General features: G+C 47.2%; 1 protein-coding gene across 2 annotated transcripts in view; it reads right to left on the bottom strand.

Annotated features, from left to right (window-relative positions):
* Positions 1 to 12,342: 12,342 nt before the first annotated feature.
* Upf2 (UPF2 regulator of nonsense mediated mRNA decay) overlaps positions 12,343 to 17,916 on the bottom strand; it is a 76,499-nt gene continuing 70,925 nt past the window's right edge. Inside the window, exons 21-22 of one of the 2 annotated variants that reach the window (XM_048367409.1) lie at positions 17,449 to 17,569; positions 12,343 to 13,623 (exon numbers count right to left, since the gene is read on the bottom strand). In XM_048367409.1, coding sequence (XP_048223366.1) covers positions 13,614 to 13,623; positions 17,449 to 17,569 — 131 coding nt within the window. In that variant the 3' untranslated portion in view covers positions 12,343 to 13,613. Of the gene's footprint in view, positions 13,624 to 17,444; positions 17,570 to 17,916 lie in introns of those variants that run through there. The other variant, XM_048367410.1, reaches the window with a different exon arrangement.

The raw sequence follows: 17,916 nt of genomic DNA on the forward strand, positions 1-17,916 counted from the left end.
TCCAGCCTATTCCATAGGCAGGGCTGGTCCCCAGCAAACTAAACATCACTGGGGAGCTTGTTAGAGGCTCATTATCAGACCTGCTCAGGCCTAAAGGCCCAGCACCCCGGTGTGGGATGCAGAACTGTGGGCTTTCTCAAGGCCTTGTGTGGGACCTTCCTCCTCCGCATCCCCAGTACCCAGGGTGGAAGGAGCTCTACTTAAATTGAACAGCCGCATGAACACTAAAAGCAAGAGTGGCTCACAAGTCTTAAAATGAGTGGGTTGTTGCCGCAGCATTAGGGAGGGCCTCCCTCCTGCAGGGTTAGTCTCCACTGAAACCCGAGGGAATCTGGCACCGAGTGGGAGTTTCAGAAAAGAAGCACAGTGCCTATCCACCCGGGCCTTCGCCACCTAGCAGTCATTCAACCAACACCCAGGCAGCATTCTACGCACGGGAAACCAGTCAAATAAGAGCAACACAGCCACGCCCTACGCCAGAGTGTGTGATTTGTGGTGAGGACGGCCTACAAACACACCAGCTTGGTGGGGAGAGGGCGAGGCAGAAGGCACAGGTGAATTCCTGAGCAGGTGTCATCACAGGTGATGAGGAGTCAGGAATGTGCAGACTCACTCAAGTGACCCCACCTGTGGGGCTCTGTGGCCTCAACCTACCCAAGGCAACATCCTGGTTCACCACCCCCGAAAGGGAAAACAAGTGCTCCCGGAGGAGGGAGAGACGAGAGCACCTTGCCAGAGACCCCGCACTGCGCGCCCAGCACCTGCCAGGCGGTGCCACACAGCGGGCACACAGGAGACCCCAACTTACCAACAGTGGGGGGGGGGAGGGCTGAGGCCTCTCCGACAAGAATAGGGAGGCCGGTCTGTGTGATTGGCATTTGGGGTCTGAGTTCTAGGTCCCGAGTGCATTCACTTCTAAAGCTGGTTATGTGTCTGCCCAAGTCCCAGACATGGCCATGGCGGGCCAGGGAGACAGGAAGGACAGGGCAGGGAGGGGCGCCCTTCATGGGAGACAACTGCACACACTGGCCACAAGCTGCATCGCTGCTCGTGTCCCCTGGTTACTCAGAAAGCAGGGGTACCCAGGGTGAAGATGTGGGGATCTCCTGGCCAGCCCTAACACTGGGGGAGCATAAAAACCTACCCATCCCAGGCCCTGCATGCAGCCCGAGGCTGATGGGGAGCGCGCGAAGAGTGGGGGCCTTCATCTCCCAGGGGCCACAGGAGTGGCTTGATACTGACAGCCAGGAATCCTCGCCACGGGCGACATCTTGGGTTTCTACGTTTCGAAACAGCCAATACCACCAACTAGAATATTCTATGCCATTAGAAGCTCTCCCGGACTCCTTGTGCCCCCCTAACAGGACAGCCTATAGTCTATGAGGAGGGCTGGGCAAGGCTGAGTGGGGGCCGGAGGCCGGGGTGGGGGGGACGAGTGGGAGGTGCCAGGTGGCACAGGGGCGGTCAGGTGGGGGGGTGGGGTGGCTCAGGGTTATGGGAAGGCTTGGGGGGGGTTGGGAGGGCTTCATGGAGGAGACAAGTGAGTGGACCGCGGGAGCCAGTTCTCCACTGGACACGGCTGCACGCATGGAACGGAGCGCGCCAGGACAAGCGCTTTGTTGTTGGGCTGGGAGTGGGAGAAGCGGAGAAGAACCTGTGGCTGTCCACCTCCGTGGATGGATGTAAACATGCAGATATAAATGTATCTACTGGTACATGTGGACGGATGTGTGTCCCCTGGCTCAGTCACCGAGGACCTGCAGGTAGTGAGTGACACTCCAATATCCACGAGCACCCAGCACCCACACACGGGCCCTCAACATCCATCACTCATTCTCCACGAGAAGGAATCATGGCTTCTCCGTGTGCTAGGGAAACCACAGGGTTGAGTCTGGAACACATTTTCCCTCCTTCCCTCCCTCCCTCCCTCCCTCCCTCCCTCCCTTTGGCAAGTCCTGGGGCCTGAACTCAAGGCCTGGGTGCTGTCCCTGAGCTTCTTTTGCTCAAGGCTCAAGTGCACTCTGCCACTTGAGCCACAGTGCCACTTCTGGATTTTTCTGTTTATGTGGTGCTGAGGAATCGAACCCAGGGCTTCATGCATGCTAGGCAAGCACTGTACCACTAGGCCACATTGCCAGCCCCTGGAACACATTTTCCTCACAGAAAGTAAGGAGGTGGTGAGCTTGGCACCTGTGGCTCACATTTGTACTCAGGAGGCTGAGATATGACGGATCAAGGTTCAAGGTCAGTGTTGACAGGAAAGTTCACTAGATTCCACCTCCAAAATAACCAGTAATAAAATAGCCCCCATTCTCGTATAACTAAATATAAGCCAATAGTAATAACCAGAAAAGAGCAGGGATAGATGCAAGCCAGCCTAGCAAGTGTGAGGCTCTGAGTTCAAACCTCCCCTCAGCCAAAAATAGTAAGGAAATGTTCAATGATACATATCAGCTCGAAGGGGCTCCCACTGACCAAATTTGGCATAATTTGGGCATAAAATAAATAATGACAATAGATTATAACCCATTAAATAGTAATCCAGATGAGGTCAAACATATTACTTAATTTGTTATAGTCATAGCTATATTCATAATTATATTCATAATTACAATTACTTATTTAGTGAGTAATGCAATTGGAGACATAGTTTCAAAGTACCTCCCTACAAAATACTAGTTACAAAGGAAAAATAACTTCAGGTGGAGATGCCTGGAAGAAGCAAGCAATTGAAGTTGTGTCAAATGCAGGAGAGAAGGAAATGAAGCAGCGCTGATGGGAGCCAGGAGAACACAGCATTGCTTTTATGCTAGGTGTTCCAAAGAGATAAAAACCTGTACCTAAGAGTGAGGATACCTTGGAAAATTCTAATTGTTGGTGTTCCATAAATGACTGAGTTTGCAAGGCACAGCGTTAGGACCATGCAAGCCAGTAAGACACTAGGGGATGCTCCCAGATAAAGAGATATGATAACATGTTCTGCACTGTGTGCGCCTGTTAATGTGCAAGAAACATCCTTCGCTACATTCAAAATGGAGTCCTGTATGTCAACCCTAACAACAATAACACAAGTAAGAAAAGGCAGAAGGTTATGAAGAAAGGATTCTTAGGCACAAGTGCCTGCAGTAATCATCACCAAAGACTGCTTGCTACAACTATCAGTTTGCATACAGGCCACCACAACCTTATACAATGCCCACAGGACACTCCCCATGTCTGCCACAAAGCCTTCTTCTGAGCTGCTTAGAAGGAATAGGAATGTGTCTTTTCCCAGCCTTAGCAAGTTGGAGTTGAGTTTCTTGGCTCAGAAGTGCATGCTGGACCTGAGCTAGCCAGCACAATGTCACTCTGCTGTTCTCCTGTCTGTTGATGTGCATTCTGTTTGGGATTCGGGTCCCAATCTCTCCCCACTGTCCCCCAGGCAGCCCCATGAGCAATTAACAAGGTGGGATCCCTTCACAAAACATGGTGGCAATCTACTCCGTCACCTCTCCCACCAGAAACACAATCCACCTTATGCTTCCATTGTGCATTGACCATGTGTGAAGTCTTGAGAGCATTACCAGTCACCTGACAGCAAACACAAATTCTAGAAAACAGAAGCAGATGTTGTCAAAAGCCTGTCCCTGTGGCTTAGATTTCAAGATGATCATGCACTGCAGACCCTTCGTTTTAAAAAGTGTTTGTGGCAGATGAAGGTGCAGAATGAGGCCCTGAGCCATTGTCAACAGAACCAGGTTATGACAAGGATCTGAATAATACAGATCACAGTTCCAACCCCACCCCCATACCCAGTTCTTCTGCCCACCCCGCCTGGTGGGCCTTTCCCTTCAGGTCAAGAATTCCTTAATATTCTCAGTCTTTCTTTACGGTCTTTGTAAGGTTCATTTTTCCTTGTAGGCTGCATGCCTCAAACATTTCCTTAGCAACCTGAGATTTCTTTTTTTGTGCTGGTCCTGGGGCTTGAATTCAGAGCCTGGGTACTCTACCTTAACATTTTCACTCAAGGTTGGTGCTCTACCACTTGAGTCACTGATCTACTTTGGGTTTTTGCTAGTTAACAATCTCATAACCTCTCCTGCCCAGGCTTATTTTGAACCATGAGCCTTAAGATCTCAGCCTCCTGAGTAGCTAGGATTTTAGGCATGAACCACTGGCACCAGGATACACCAGGTGGTTACATCTGATTCAATTTGTTTGCACTTCTTCAAATTTGTAGGCCTAAAACCAAACAACTGCCCAGAAATGTTGAACTGTCTTTGGATCTTCTTCAGTCTGTTAGGCTCAGAATGGTAGAAATTCTAGCCTTAATTTCAAAAATATTGTGTAAATGTTCAGGGAACGCTAGGGCAACATAATGAGAATTTTTTAAATGAGCTAAGTGGGTGGCCTACGGTCTCAGGATGCGTCTGCAGTCACTGTCTGGATGATTGTGCGGGAACTGTGCTCTTCCCACCACCTTAACTACTTTCACCCAGAAGGGCTGTGTTTTGTCTTTTGGATTCATGCAATTCTTTCTTCTCTATGACATGCTTGCTTTACTAGAGCATCATCTTATAAAACTGATGTTCCAGAAAAGTGCATCATGCCAACCTGTGACTTTATCTCCTGGCACATCACCAGAAAATTCTGGAGATTTATGCTTCCGGTTTCGGAAGCCCAAGACCAGGCAGGGTGGCAGACCTGTAATCCCAGCTACTCAGAAGGCCCAAGGCAAAAAGGCCCGTCTCAGAAACAGTACTGGGGTTTGAACCTAAAGCTTTGTGCTTGCTAGGCAGGAACTGTACCACTTGAGCCACTCCCCCAGCCCTCTGCTCTGGTTATTTCGGAAATAAGGTCTTATTTTTGTCCATAAGGTTAGACCTTAATCCTCCTATTTATTCATCCGCATGCCAAGCACTTGCCACCACACCCAGTTTTTTTCTATTGAGATTGTTTCAAGAACTTTTTTTTTTGGGGCCTAGGTTGGCCTAGAACCAGGATCCTCCCACCTTCAGCCTCCCTAAGTAGCTAGGATTATAAGGTATGAGCTACCAGTATCTGGCCTCAAAAACAAAAACTAAACAAAAAGCCAAAGGACTAGGGCCTGACTCAAGAGATAGAACTCTTACCAAATTGCTCAGGGTTCAATTCCCAGTACCAATCACAGGGGGAATAAAATCAAAAGAAGCCAAGATGAAGGCGATGTCAGGCTTGATGAAAAGGGAGGGAGGGAGGGACATAGTAAAATACCAAATGCTGCTAGTCCTCTACACCAAGTACCACTTTCCTACAGAGAAGGGTTAAAGTAAGGTAGAGGAGGCTGAAGGGGGAGGATGGAGACTTAGAGGTCAGCCTGGGCAACTTCATGAGACCCTGTCTCAAAAACCCGTCACTGAAATTGCAGCAGAGAGAAAGGAGGAGGAAGGAAGTTAGGTGAGCAAACTTAACCTTCACCTCGGTGAGTCTGGCACCATGCCAGCACTGATCCTCTGACATCACTGGGTAAGCATTTGGAGCAGTTGTTACACACCTGCTGGCCCCAGAACATTCCATTCTGAGGCCCTTACTAGGGCAGGAGGTGAAGCCCTGGGGGAGATGAGACCTTGCTGGGACCTGGCTGGGAGTTCAAACCATGCAATTATCAGCCTCAGTGCTTCCAATGGAAGGCCTTTCATCTCCCACCTGTTTTCTCCCGGAACCTCATGCTCCCCATTAGGTCTCAGCCCTCAGGGCTGCCGGTCCCCGCCTACCACCACCTCCAGGGTAGGGGGGGGCGGGGATGACCAGGGTTCTGTGCACCTCTGCACTGGCTTTCCTTTGGCCTGCTCTGGCGCCCCCTGGTGTGGCAGGCTGCACTCTCAGCTTGGGTCTCTTGGGGACGGGGTTGGGGGTGGGGGGACAGCCCTTTAAGAGGGCTTGCTTGTCTGAGTACCCTGGTAGTCATGGAAACCCCAGGAACCACTCAGCTGGGGCTTGGTGGGACCTGGCGGAATGATGATCCTTGTTTATCATTTAGGGCAAACGAGGTGTCCTGAAGGTCTGAGCAAGTTCGAAATCAAAGGAGCACCCAACCCAGGACGCGGGACACTATCCGCTCCCCCCTCAGCCCCACTGACATCACCCCTGAAAGGTGAGCACAGGGCAGCTTCCCTCATCCTCCACCTCCTCCAGGCGGGGGGGGGGGGGGGGCAGAGGGTGAACTTCGCCACAGTGGGAATCGACAGGGTGTGGCGCCCTAGAAAACGTGATTTCTTCCAACATAAAGATTCCCAAAGAAGCTGTGCTGTTAAAAGTCCTTTGAACAAGTGAATGAGAACCCCCGGGAGGGCTCCATACAGATGCCCCCACCCGTCTAAGTCTGTGCCCAGTACCTGAGTTACCTAGGTAACTGGCACACCTGGAGGCAGTTACCCCCTCCTTCTCTGAGATCACATCCAATCCACCTGGCCATACCTCCCGCCTTTCCCTATATAATCTGCCTCAACACAGTCCCTACTCTTTCCTTTTCTCTCTTACTCTCTCTTGCTCTTTTTCTCTTCTTCCCCACCCTTTGTCTCCCGGTACCTCCATCTTGTGTGGGCTGGCAGTTTGCTTTCCTCCCAGGAAACTCTTTTCTGCCTGAACCATGTGGCAGGGTTCCTTTCTGGTGAAACTTACAAGAGGGGATGGTCTCTCTCTCTCTCTCTCTCTCTCTCTCTCTCTCTCTCTCTCTCTCTCTCTCTCTCTCTCTCTCTCTCTGTGCCAGTCCTGGCACTTAACCTCAGGGCCTGGGCACTGTCCCTGGCTTCTTTTTGCTCACGGCTAGCATTCTACCACTTGAGCCACAGCGCCACTTCTGGCCGTTTTCTATATGCGTGGTGCTGAGGACTCACTTGAACTCAGGGCTTCATGTATATGAGACAAGCACTCTACCACTAGGCCATATTCCCAGCCCTCTTAGCTGTTTTTCTACTTCACTAATTTTTCAGGCTGACCTTGGAGTGGGAACCATCCCCCAGTTTGTTGAGATGGGGGACTCACTTTCTGCCCTCGCTGGCCATGATCCTCCTGACGTTGGCGTGTTCGCTGTGCTATCCTGTTGTAGCTTCTCCAAAGACCACCATCTCCCCATGCCAGTGATCAAGAGGATGACAACAATCACAAGGACAAATGGGTCTTAAAAGTTGTTAGTTGCTCAAAGCGCTGGTGTGAGTCACCACACTTGGCCCAAACTTATCTTTGATAAAATTAGTTTTCTTGACTTTTTAATAAAACTACTTAAAAAGAGAAAGAAAAAAAGGGGCAGAGAGGGGAGGGAAAGGAATGAAAGGGTGGAACAGGAAAGGGAAGAAAGGGAAAAGGAAAGGGAAGGGAAGGGAAATTCTACAAATGCTCTCTGCAGTGGGCTTGGGCCCTTAGCTGGACTTCATCCGTCCCCTTCCTCCCCCTAGTCTGTGGGAAGCCCTTGCCCCCCAGTGGAAGACCTTGAACCTGGTTGCTGCCTGTCCCCAGCCCCTTCTTTCTCTAGGCCTGACCTTGCTGTCTAAAACTTAACCCACCCGTACCCCACCTCCCACAAATACAAACAGAAAGGGTGACTTATCTATATTACCCAACCAAGGTAAACAGCCCTGGCTAGTCCCTGCCCTGACCCCCAAGGTTGAGCTGCGAGCCAGAGATAGCACACACACGGAGATTTTTCCCTGCCTGCTTTCTCCTGCCAGGCTTCGGCATTCCGGTGAACTACTGTTCTGTAGTTCCTAATCACTATGGCCAAAACCCAAGTCTAGAAGAATCTAAACACTTGAGGTCCAGGAAGAAACACCACACCTGCCTCTTGTCTCTACAGTCCAGTGACACAACTCTCAGATAGGAAGTCTTCCTGAGGCCCTGGCTAAGTCCCCCAGGATTGGGGTGGGCCGGCTCCCCTCCACGCTGGTCTCTCTGGTGAACAGAGACTTGGCTCCCAGCATCTGAAGAAGCCAGGGCCTTGGAGAAAAGAGGGTCAGGTATCTGAGGACGACGATGTCTGTGCTGGGGCTCTTATCTGAACCGGGTGTGTGAACACAGACACCACCAAGCCCAGGGCATTCGAGTTGTGTCTCCTAAGCCTCCCTCTCAAACAATGCAAAGCACACATCCAGCACACAAACAAAAGTCAAATGAAAAGGAGGGGAAAATCCAGGTCAGTCAGAACAGAGACAGGCATCGGCTTACAGTCAGCTCCTTTCTCACAGTTTCTGTCATTCTCTTCACCCCTGAAGCCCCCTGGGGTCCCAAGAGGACAAGCAGGGCCTGGGCTCTCAAAGCATCACCATGTAACAGCAGTTGTGGGGGGAGCCCTCACCTATCACTCCCTTTCCCAGAGCACCAGATCTCCCGAGCTCTGCAAGACCTTTGTCTGTTCACCACAGACCAGGTCTCCCTGGCAATGATATGTTCAGGCAGTCTCTAAAAACACTGGGTGCGGCATCTGGTTATGCAAATGAGACAAATGGGAGTGGGGCGCGCTGTCAGCTGTGGCAGCGTGGGGACTTTCCACGCATCTCCTCTTGTCTCACCCTCTGCCCTTAGCCCAGACCAGTCGAGTCCCTCCACTACCCTCCGACACCTAATCCACTGTCGAAGCCGCCATGTCCACCCCTCCTTGTCCCCATTTGTTTCCTGACTCCGTAGCCTGCTTTCTGGCAGCCGGTAGAAATCTGACATCATCAGACCAAGTCAGTCCCGCCACACTGTGGAGCCCCCATAATCAGCTGGCAAAGTTCTTCCTGCTTTCAGACCTCTTCCCCATCCGCCTTCCCCCTCCGCGACAGGATTTTCCCTACCTCCCTTGCATGGCCCTGCGTGTTCCTTTCTGACCTCCGCACCCTAAGTATGTGCCCTCCTCCAAGGAAGGGCTGTTGGTCAGGTCTTGGCTTGGCCCAATTTCTATAGTCCCAATTTCAAGCAGCCAGCCAGTGGGTGCGCCACCCTTGTGGACCCAGTGAGCGTCCTGGAGCCCTGAGTTTAGATCAGCTATTCAGAGTTGGCCCGACTTGGGTCAAGAATGGCCAGATCTCAGTAGCCCTGCGTCAATCACTTCGCATGGAAGCACCCAGGCCACCTCTGAAACTCTCCTAGGAGCTCATCTGCAGCTTGTTCCACAGGTGCTTCAGCGAAGGCCGAGGGCCCTGTGGCCCAGCACTCGCCCTAACTTACCTAGGCAACTGCCGTCCTCCTTGTTTATGTGCCATTCTCTCCTACATGATCATCTCTAGAGTCCCCATAACTTGAGCTTCGCATGTGTTAAGTGGTGAGGAGAGCTTTGCATTCCCTTTACACCATCTCCCAGAAGAGTCAGGAATTTTTCTCACAGAGCAAACAAGTTGTAAGAGTCTTAGGTTAAGAAACTTCCCCAAGAAAATGATAAAATTCCAATCCAATTTTGCCCAACTCCACCGCTGTGCATCCCTTCCACTTTCCTGGGATGAGGGGGAGGGGGCAGTTAAGGAGATCTGGTGTCGAAGGACAAATGACTTTGGAACTGGATTATAAGTGATTCAAGTATGCAGCCCAGGCTGCACTGGAATGCCAACAATCTTAACTTCTGCAGTGCTGAAATTACAAATGTGCACTACCATGCCTATCTATGCTTATCTTGACAAGTAGAATGTGCCTGGCTAGTAAGACAGCAGCTTATCTACCAGAGGAAACAGCACATGGAAAGGGATAGTATTAACAGTTGGGATCATAAAGGAATCCTTCCTACATGCCAGTCACTGTGTTAAGCACTTTATAGATAACATCACAGAATTTCACTGGATTGCTTACATTTCTTGTTATTTCCCTTTTAGGATTATTGATTCCTTGAGGGCAGAAATCCCTCTCTCACTCCTATTATCCCTAGGGCTTAGAAGAGCACCTGACAGAATAAACACTGCCAGTTTCCCACTCCTTTGAGTAGCCATATACACAAACCCAACATCAAACTTGACTACACAGCCTGGCAGCTTTTCAGTTATCATTTATGAAGCCAAAGATGGCCTAGCGGCAAGAGTGCTTGCCTCCCCTATACATGAAGCCCTGGGTTCGATTCCCCAGCACCACATATATAGAAAACGGCCAGAAGTGGCACTGTGGCTCCAGTGGTAGAGTGCTAGTCTTGAGCAAAAAGAAGCCAGGGACAGTGCTCAGACCCTGAGTTCAAGACCCAGGGCTGGCAAAAAAAAAAAAAAAGATTACAGCACATACATAAACAGAATTTGATATAATTGCCCCAGAAGCTATAAAACTAGAAGAGCTCCTAAGAGAATAAACATTTCAGCAATTGCCTAGCAATTTTCAGTTAGCCCCCCAGAAATATCTAATGATATAGCAGAAAGATTGCTCTTGTGAAAATCCAGATTTAAAAAAATATTAAAAGTACCAAAGTGTGATTTTATTTATTTTTAAGGTGTGAGACCACGATTTGAACTCAGTACCTGATGGCTTTTGCTCACTGGCTAGCCTTCTATCAACTGAGCAACACCTCCAACCCCATGCAAAGTGCTTTTAAAACTTGCTTTAAACTGATTTTGCTTTTATTTTTATTTATGTTTGAAGCAAGTCTAGTGAAAAGCACTTGTCTGAGTGGTAAATGTTGATACCAAATGAAGTTCATACATATAAACTTATACAGGGTAGTATTTGGAGTTCTACTTAAACTTACAGGTAGTTGGGACATTTCACATTGGACAATTTGAAGGCTGCTTCTAGGATCAGATCACAGTACAACTTCCTTGGATATTTGGATTTAGTTACAGCTCAACTCTGTACAAGATATAAAACTCAAAGAGCTTGGAGTGGTGTTGCATGCATGTAGTTCCAGTACTCAGAAGACCAGGAAGGAAGGTCACCAGTTTCAGGCTAGCCTTGGCTACAAAGGGAGACTAATTTCTGATCTTATTACAGTGTTCCTTACTAGACTGTTCCTGCAAATGAGTGTTCCTCCCAATATACTCATTCTGTACACAACCTAAGATGAATGTCCTCAGACATGCTGGGCTCCTTGGGGTTTGGCTCTGAGAGGCATTTTCCCTAGTTTTGTGTCTTGCTTATGAGATTCTGTCCCCTCCTAGTTTTGTTTTGTTTTTTTTAATCCATTTCTCATTCAGTATTCTTGCCACTGTGCACTTGCGCTAACTTTCCTTCTAGGTGACCCTTGGTTTTAGATGTGTCAAGTCTGTGATGGCTGTGATGTCAGAGGTTGATGTCAGGTTGGTGAAGCTCTTGGGAGAGCCGAAGACTCACCTTGGTCAGGTCTTCAGGCTGCCCATGCATCTTCTCAGCTCCTCAGTCCTCAAAGAGGGCTCAAAGACTCTCTGGTAGTTGGGGATGGGTTAAGGGTGGGAGTCCTAGGCCATTCTATGATTCATCTCTTCTTCCTTCACCGCCCCCCCCCCCAATCCAGGGCCTTGTGAATACTAGACAAATGTTTGATCACTGAACTCTCCTGTCTCCTTTTTTTTTTCCTGTGTGTATGTGCCAGTACTGGGTCTTGAACTCTTGGCCTGGGCGCTGTACCAGAAAAAGCCCAATGCTAGCACTTTACCATCTGAGCTACAGCTCCAATACAAGCATTTTGCTAAGTGGAGATAAGACTTGACTGCTAACTAGGTGCTGGTCATTCATACCTATAATCCTAGCTACTAAAGAGGCTGAGCTCTGGGAATCATGGTTTGAAACCAGCCCAGGCAGCAAAGTCCTTGAGACATTATCTCCAGTAAGCTGGAAGTGGAGCTGTGGTTCAAGTAATGGAGTGCTAGCCTTGAACAAAAAACTTCAGGGACAACAAACTGGCCCTGAGTTCAAGCCCCAAGACTAGCACAGACAGACATACAAAAACACACACACACAAGACAAAAACTTGCAAATTGGGTTGGGAATGTGGCTTTGCGGTAGAGTGCTTGCCTAGCATGCATGAAGCCCTGGGTTCCTCAGCACCACATAAACTGAGAAAGCCAGAAGTGGCACTGTGGCTCAAGTGGTACAGTGCTAGCCTTGAGAAAAAAGAAGCCAGGGACAGTGCTCAGGCCCTGAGTTCAAGCCCCAGGACTGGCAAAAAAAAAAAAAAAAGAGATGCTAAAGTAGTCATCTGATCCCTACATCCTAGGGTCACACATGCTAGGCAAGGGCCCTACCACTGAGCTATATATTCCTCCAGCCCTTGGGATTTTTTGATACAAGGTTTCACTTTGTATCCAGACTATCCTTACCTGTGATTCCCTACTCCTGCCCACTAAGGTGTGTGCACACCTATAATTCCACATTCAGCCAAGAATATTTTATAAAGATGACTTGAAAAATCCTTAATGAACCAGCCAATAGATTTCTAAGACCCCAAAAATGAAACCACACCAATAAATTACAACACTTTATTGCAGCATCGGCAAAGGTCAGATTTCTGAAGCTGGTGAAGATTGGGCAGCATTTCCATGTGAAATGTTACAACTTTACAAGTTTTGTTTCTTATTTAAATCTACATGCAGAAACTGAAACATGGTAAAAGAAAAAATGCAAAATAGAAAAAAGGATGTAATCAAGTAGTAGCATACAGATGTGCTCTTTAACTAAATTCCTATGCCTACTGGAAAGCAAACGAAAGACAACTATCCTAATAAATTAATGGATTGTCAGAAACAGACTAAGAACCCTCATTTCTACTTAAGAGTGGGGGAGAAAACAAAACAAAACAAAACAAAAACAAAAGCAAAATAAAAGTTCTACTTGTTTCCATGTTTTGTTTAGACAGAAGCTGTAAACCCATGAAGGTCAACAAAATATTCTGATCCACTTCTTGTTGTCCTTCATTCATTTTCTGTGACATGCTGACTGGCACGTTTTGTTTTCAATGATACTTACAATGGGCTCGAGTATATCCCTGTTCTTAGGCTGGTATCAGACTTTTCTAAGCCATCTGTATTAAATGCTCTTTGTAAACTAACAGTCTTCACATTTCTCTTTCACTCTAGTAGGCAATTTTATATCACTGACTCTGATGGATAAACAGGTTTTTCTCCCTCATCCCTTGTTCTTCTCGAAACAAATTCCTAACAAAAGCCTTCCTGGTGGGTCATCTGGTATTTGGATAACTTTCATCATTTTGTTGTCCTGCATGTAAGTTTTCTCTACAAGATTTTACTGCTTGCTCTATACTTTTCTACTGTAGTCCTGGAGCCCCCACATGTATCTTCTTCCAACATGGGATGTTCAAATCAGAGACACTGTAACTCAAATCAAGTTTAAAACTCAAGTTCATTTCCCCCATACCATTACCATCACAACCGTTTCTTCTCCGGCTCAGTCATCTCATTGACACTCTTGGTGGTGTAACTGCTCAGTAGTCAAGTGAACCATCTCTTTTCTCGACTGCCATTCTCAAGAGAAGATTAACCCTCACGTGATTTCCATTACAAAAGGCCTTTTCCGCCTTGTCTGGAAGCGTGGGCTTGTTCCGGTGTTGGCAGAGGCTGGTGTTTCGGCCTCATGGCCCCAGCCTGTCCCAGGTTTAGATTCTCAACTCTCTAGACCGACATGCTGAGATGTGTCCACTGCTCTCATTCAATTGCTGGAGGACTCCACTATCCACAACATCAGATACAGGACCTAATGAAATGACACGTGCTGCTGGATCAACGTCTCCTAAAGGTACAAACAGGGTGACATTAGAAACCTTTGTCCTGTGGCAACAGGACAAAGTTGGGGACAGAAAGTGTCTCTCAAATACCACCATCTAGCGACTTCTTTTTTTTTTTTGGCCAGTCCTGGGCCTTGGACTCAGGGCCTGAGCACTGTCCCTGGCTTCCTTTTGCTCAAGGCTAGCACTCTGCCACTTGAGCCACAGCGCCACTTCTGGCCACTTTCTGTATATGTGGTGCTGGGGAATCGAACCCAGGGCCTCATGTATACAAGGCAAGCTCTCTTGCCACTAGGCCATATCCCCAGCTCCATCTAGCGACTTCTTGCTAGACTCACATAAAACAGGTGCAATCCCAACAATAGCTAGAACAGACCACTCCTGTGGCTTCTCTGTGACTAATCTCTAAGATGCCTAGAATTCATGGTTTTGTGTTACAGCTGAATTCACGAATTCACCAAAATGTTTAAGTCAAGGTCTGACTCTCAGCACCTCAGATTGACTGACTTCTTTGGAACCCTTATACGGGTTGCTGCAGATACAACTAGTTAAGAGGAAGCCATACGACAGTGGGTGGGCCTTGGTCCAGGATGACATTTGGACGTAGAAATGAACATGGGAAGAACACCATGTGAAGATGAAGACAGAGATCAGCGTAATGCACTATAATCAAGGAATGTCAATGGCTGCCAGGAGCTGGGAGGCCTGGGACGGCTTCTTCCTCAGCCTCAGGAACTAGTCCTGCTGACTCCTTGATCTCAGATTTCCTGCCTCCAGAACTTGTGAGGGAGCAAATTTGTTGTGAAGCCACTCAGTTGGCTGCACTTTGTTATGGCAGCTGGAGTGGACATTGAAAGTTTGTTTTCACAGAGCAAGTGATATCCGTAAGAAACTTCATAGGCATAAAATGCAAATATGGAACCTAGGTGTAGGTTCACTAAGTGAACTAAAATTTTAAAAAATCAATGACGTATTCTCTCACAGAAAAAAGAAGACACAAAGTATCTCCAGAAGTCAAGACAAAACAGCTGACAAAAATAAACAAATACCACAGATATAGAAAAATCATCCATGATCTTTGGTAAGATATACTTGTAAGACAGCACAGGCTGTCACTTGACAAGTTTATAGGCAAGCAATCATTCTGAGTAAGTCAGAAATGTTATTCTAGAAGAAATTCTATTTTGTAATGAAATTATGATTTATTTAGCCTTATAATAAGAACGTAAAGAAAATACCTAGGCTGTGTGGGATGGCTCATATACGCAATCCCAGAACTAGGATCACAACTTGAAGGCCAGCCTGGATTATACATTAAGTTCAAGGCCTGCTTGAGCTAATAGTAGTAAGACCTTATTATGACAAAAACAAAACACAACAAAAACCAATCACCAGGAGCTGGGGTCCTGTAGCTCAGCAGTAGTTGCCAAGCACATTCATGGCCCTGGGCTCCATTCCTAGCCCTACAAATGTAAGCACTTATTTTTAAAAATTAGGTTTAAAACAGCTTAGCTTAGGTTGGACCCTCCCACAGAAAAAGGAAAACAAGAGGGAAGAGCTTAGAAGCAAAACTGGAGCAAATTTATAACCCTGCAAAAAGTTCTTTTAGTATTTTCTGAGCAACTTCTAGGTGCCAAGCACTAAGAGTCATGGAGGAGACATTATGGAAAGCAAGAGAGGGCACTGTCTTTGTCCCTATCCCATAGTCTTTAATCTCCTAAGGATAACTAACAGGACATGATTTGTGGAAATATAGTGAATCAGGCCAGTGCCTCCCCAATGACTTAGGTCAAGTATTCTTGATAATACCAAGGTGGGCCTGAAGAAGGGACAGGTGTTATCCAGGGGAGAAGAGAGGAGACTACTTGACATAGAGGCAAAAAGGAACAGTGAACACAGATAATTACCAGGTCAAGCTGGGTGGGAGTGGGGAAGGTGAGAAGTGGCGTATTACATGGAGCCTTGCACATGCCAGGTGAGCTGAGTTTAGATTTTACTCTACAAGATATGGGGAGCAGCTGCAGGGTTTTTTTTTTTTTTTTTTTTTTTTTTTGGCCAGTCCTGGGCCTTGGACTCAGGGCCTGAGCACTGTCCCTGGCTTCTTCCCGCTCAAGGCTAGCACTCTGCCACTTGAGCCACAGCGCCGCTTCTGGCCGTTTTCTGTATATGTGGTGCTGGGGAATCGAACCTAGGGCCTCGTGTATCCGAGGCAGGCACTCTTGCCACTAGGCTATATCCCCAGCCCAGCTGCAGGGTTTTAAGCAGAAGGGTTCCAGTCAGAAAGCAGACAGTATCTTAAAATGATCCCTGGGCACAGTGGAGAGAATGAGTTGAACAGACTGAACCAGACTGAGCTGCTGGGGTCTGCAGCAGAAATCTAAAGGCCAAGAGCCGAGAGGTTAGTAGAGCAATAATCCTAAGGGCAGGTGATGGCTAAGGAGTGGGAGGGAGAAGAGGAAAACACATCCAGCAACAGGGAGGGCTCTTCAGTGGAAGAATGCAGACAATTCCATCCTGGATCAGAAAACGGAGGGTGGGGGGGGCGGTGGAGTGGAAAGTGAAACCTCCTTTTCTAGCTGGGACAATGGGTGGGCAGTGCCACCATGCAGTAAGCTAGAGAACAGAGTGGGAGAAAGAGGATACGGTTTGTGTGTGTTTCAGGGATACATAGCTGGAGGAGCAGAAACAGAAATGCAAGGTCTAGGCCTGGAGGTCTGGGCTGTAACTGAGCCATGGGAGGAAGGACATCTCCAGCAGAAAGTAGAAAGAGAAAGCCAAGTCCAAGGACTATGGACGTCTCTACACGTGTGTACAGGAGCAGCTGGGTGTCAAGTAGGAGTCAGAGGGGTCAGAGTACAGAAAAACCAGAATACAGTCATCACAGAAGCTGTGGAGGAGTAAGTCTAGGAATAAAGCGGTATTCATGAAAGAAGTGCTACTAAAGTAAGACTCAGAACGTGGTGAAATGACAGGGGTAAATTACTCAGTGAATAGGAGGTGAGGAAAAAAGGACAAACATGGCTAGTTCCTCCAAGGGGGAAATGGAAAGGACAGAAGAAAATTAACCGAAGCATACATACCTCAGCGTTCACACTTTCATCCATCGTTTAATATATTTATGTTTACAACCTATTTCCCCCTATTTATCTTTGCTTCCTACTTGCTACGAAATACTTTGTACTTCAAAGTCTCTCAATAAATTTAAAATAAAGACATAGGCTAGGGCAGAACCAGTTTTCCAGCACGAGTACTTGGTTTCTGCACTGGACCCTAATATTGTGGGTAAAGACCCTGTTTTCTGCTCTAATTTTCTATAGGGAAGGCTAAACCTGGTCAGTGCTAGGTGAACATGCTGAAGAAGAAGGAGCCTCCTGAAGGTGACCACTATGCTGTCTAACTGATTCTGTAAGCTCTGATACCCCCATATTGAAAACTGAGGCAAAGACACTGTACTTGTATCTGAACCAAAAAAGGATTGGGTATTAACATAAACAAGTTTAAAGAAGTTACACTGCAACGTAGAAAGGTATAGATGATGGAAGATATCAAGATAAAATACTCTGATACTCATTTCTGATCAGACAAGTGGGAATGGATCATCAAGAACACTGCAGCAAGTATTACAAGTTACTTTTAAGAAAATGTAATTGAAGGAATCTATCATTTTTCATTGCCAAGAAAATAAGTTAGCTTAGTTTGTGTGTTTAGCACCCACCCAACAGACTTCAATAAATTAGGCTTTCATCAGTAAACACAATCCAGATTTCTCTAATTTACTCACAGATATCACGAAAATAAATTGCTAAAGCAGCAAATGAAAATTGCTTTACCTCCCACCAGTCTTAAAGATTAGATCTGCATTTGGTGCTCCCTTTGGATGTTGGTAACGAGGCCGCCGCTCACGGTTGGTGTTTGCTGGGGCTGGGCGCTGTGCAAGAGACTGCAACATTTCTGTGATTAGGAGGAAAAAGAAAATGCTGTGAACGTCTGCAAATGAAGCGTCAGGGAGATCAAGTTTATTAGTTGTGACAGGTAGCTAACTAAAAAGAAAAAAAAAGAACATTATGCAAACTTAAATGAGAATATGAAATATTAAAAGAGCATTATCAAGAGAAGTTTTTCTAATCTCCAATGTTCCCCTGACTGTGGATGTGATTGCTTTCTGAGTATCATACAAGGCAGTAAAACATCCTGAGAGGCAGCATGGTGTGATAGTAACAGCACAGGGTTTGGGGTGACTACACTCTGGCTAAAATCCTAGCTTTACCAATGACTAGCTTTGAGGCTTTAGATTGTTT

This window comes from Perognathus longimembris, chromosome 18, assembly GCF_023159225.1.
Source record: "Perognathus longimembris pacificus isolate PPM17 chromosome 18, ASM2315922v1, whole genome shotgun sequence".
NCBI classification, from domain to species: Eukaryota; Metazoa; Chordata; class Mammalia; order Rodentia; family Heteromyidae; genus Perognathus; species Perognathus longimembris.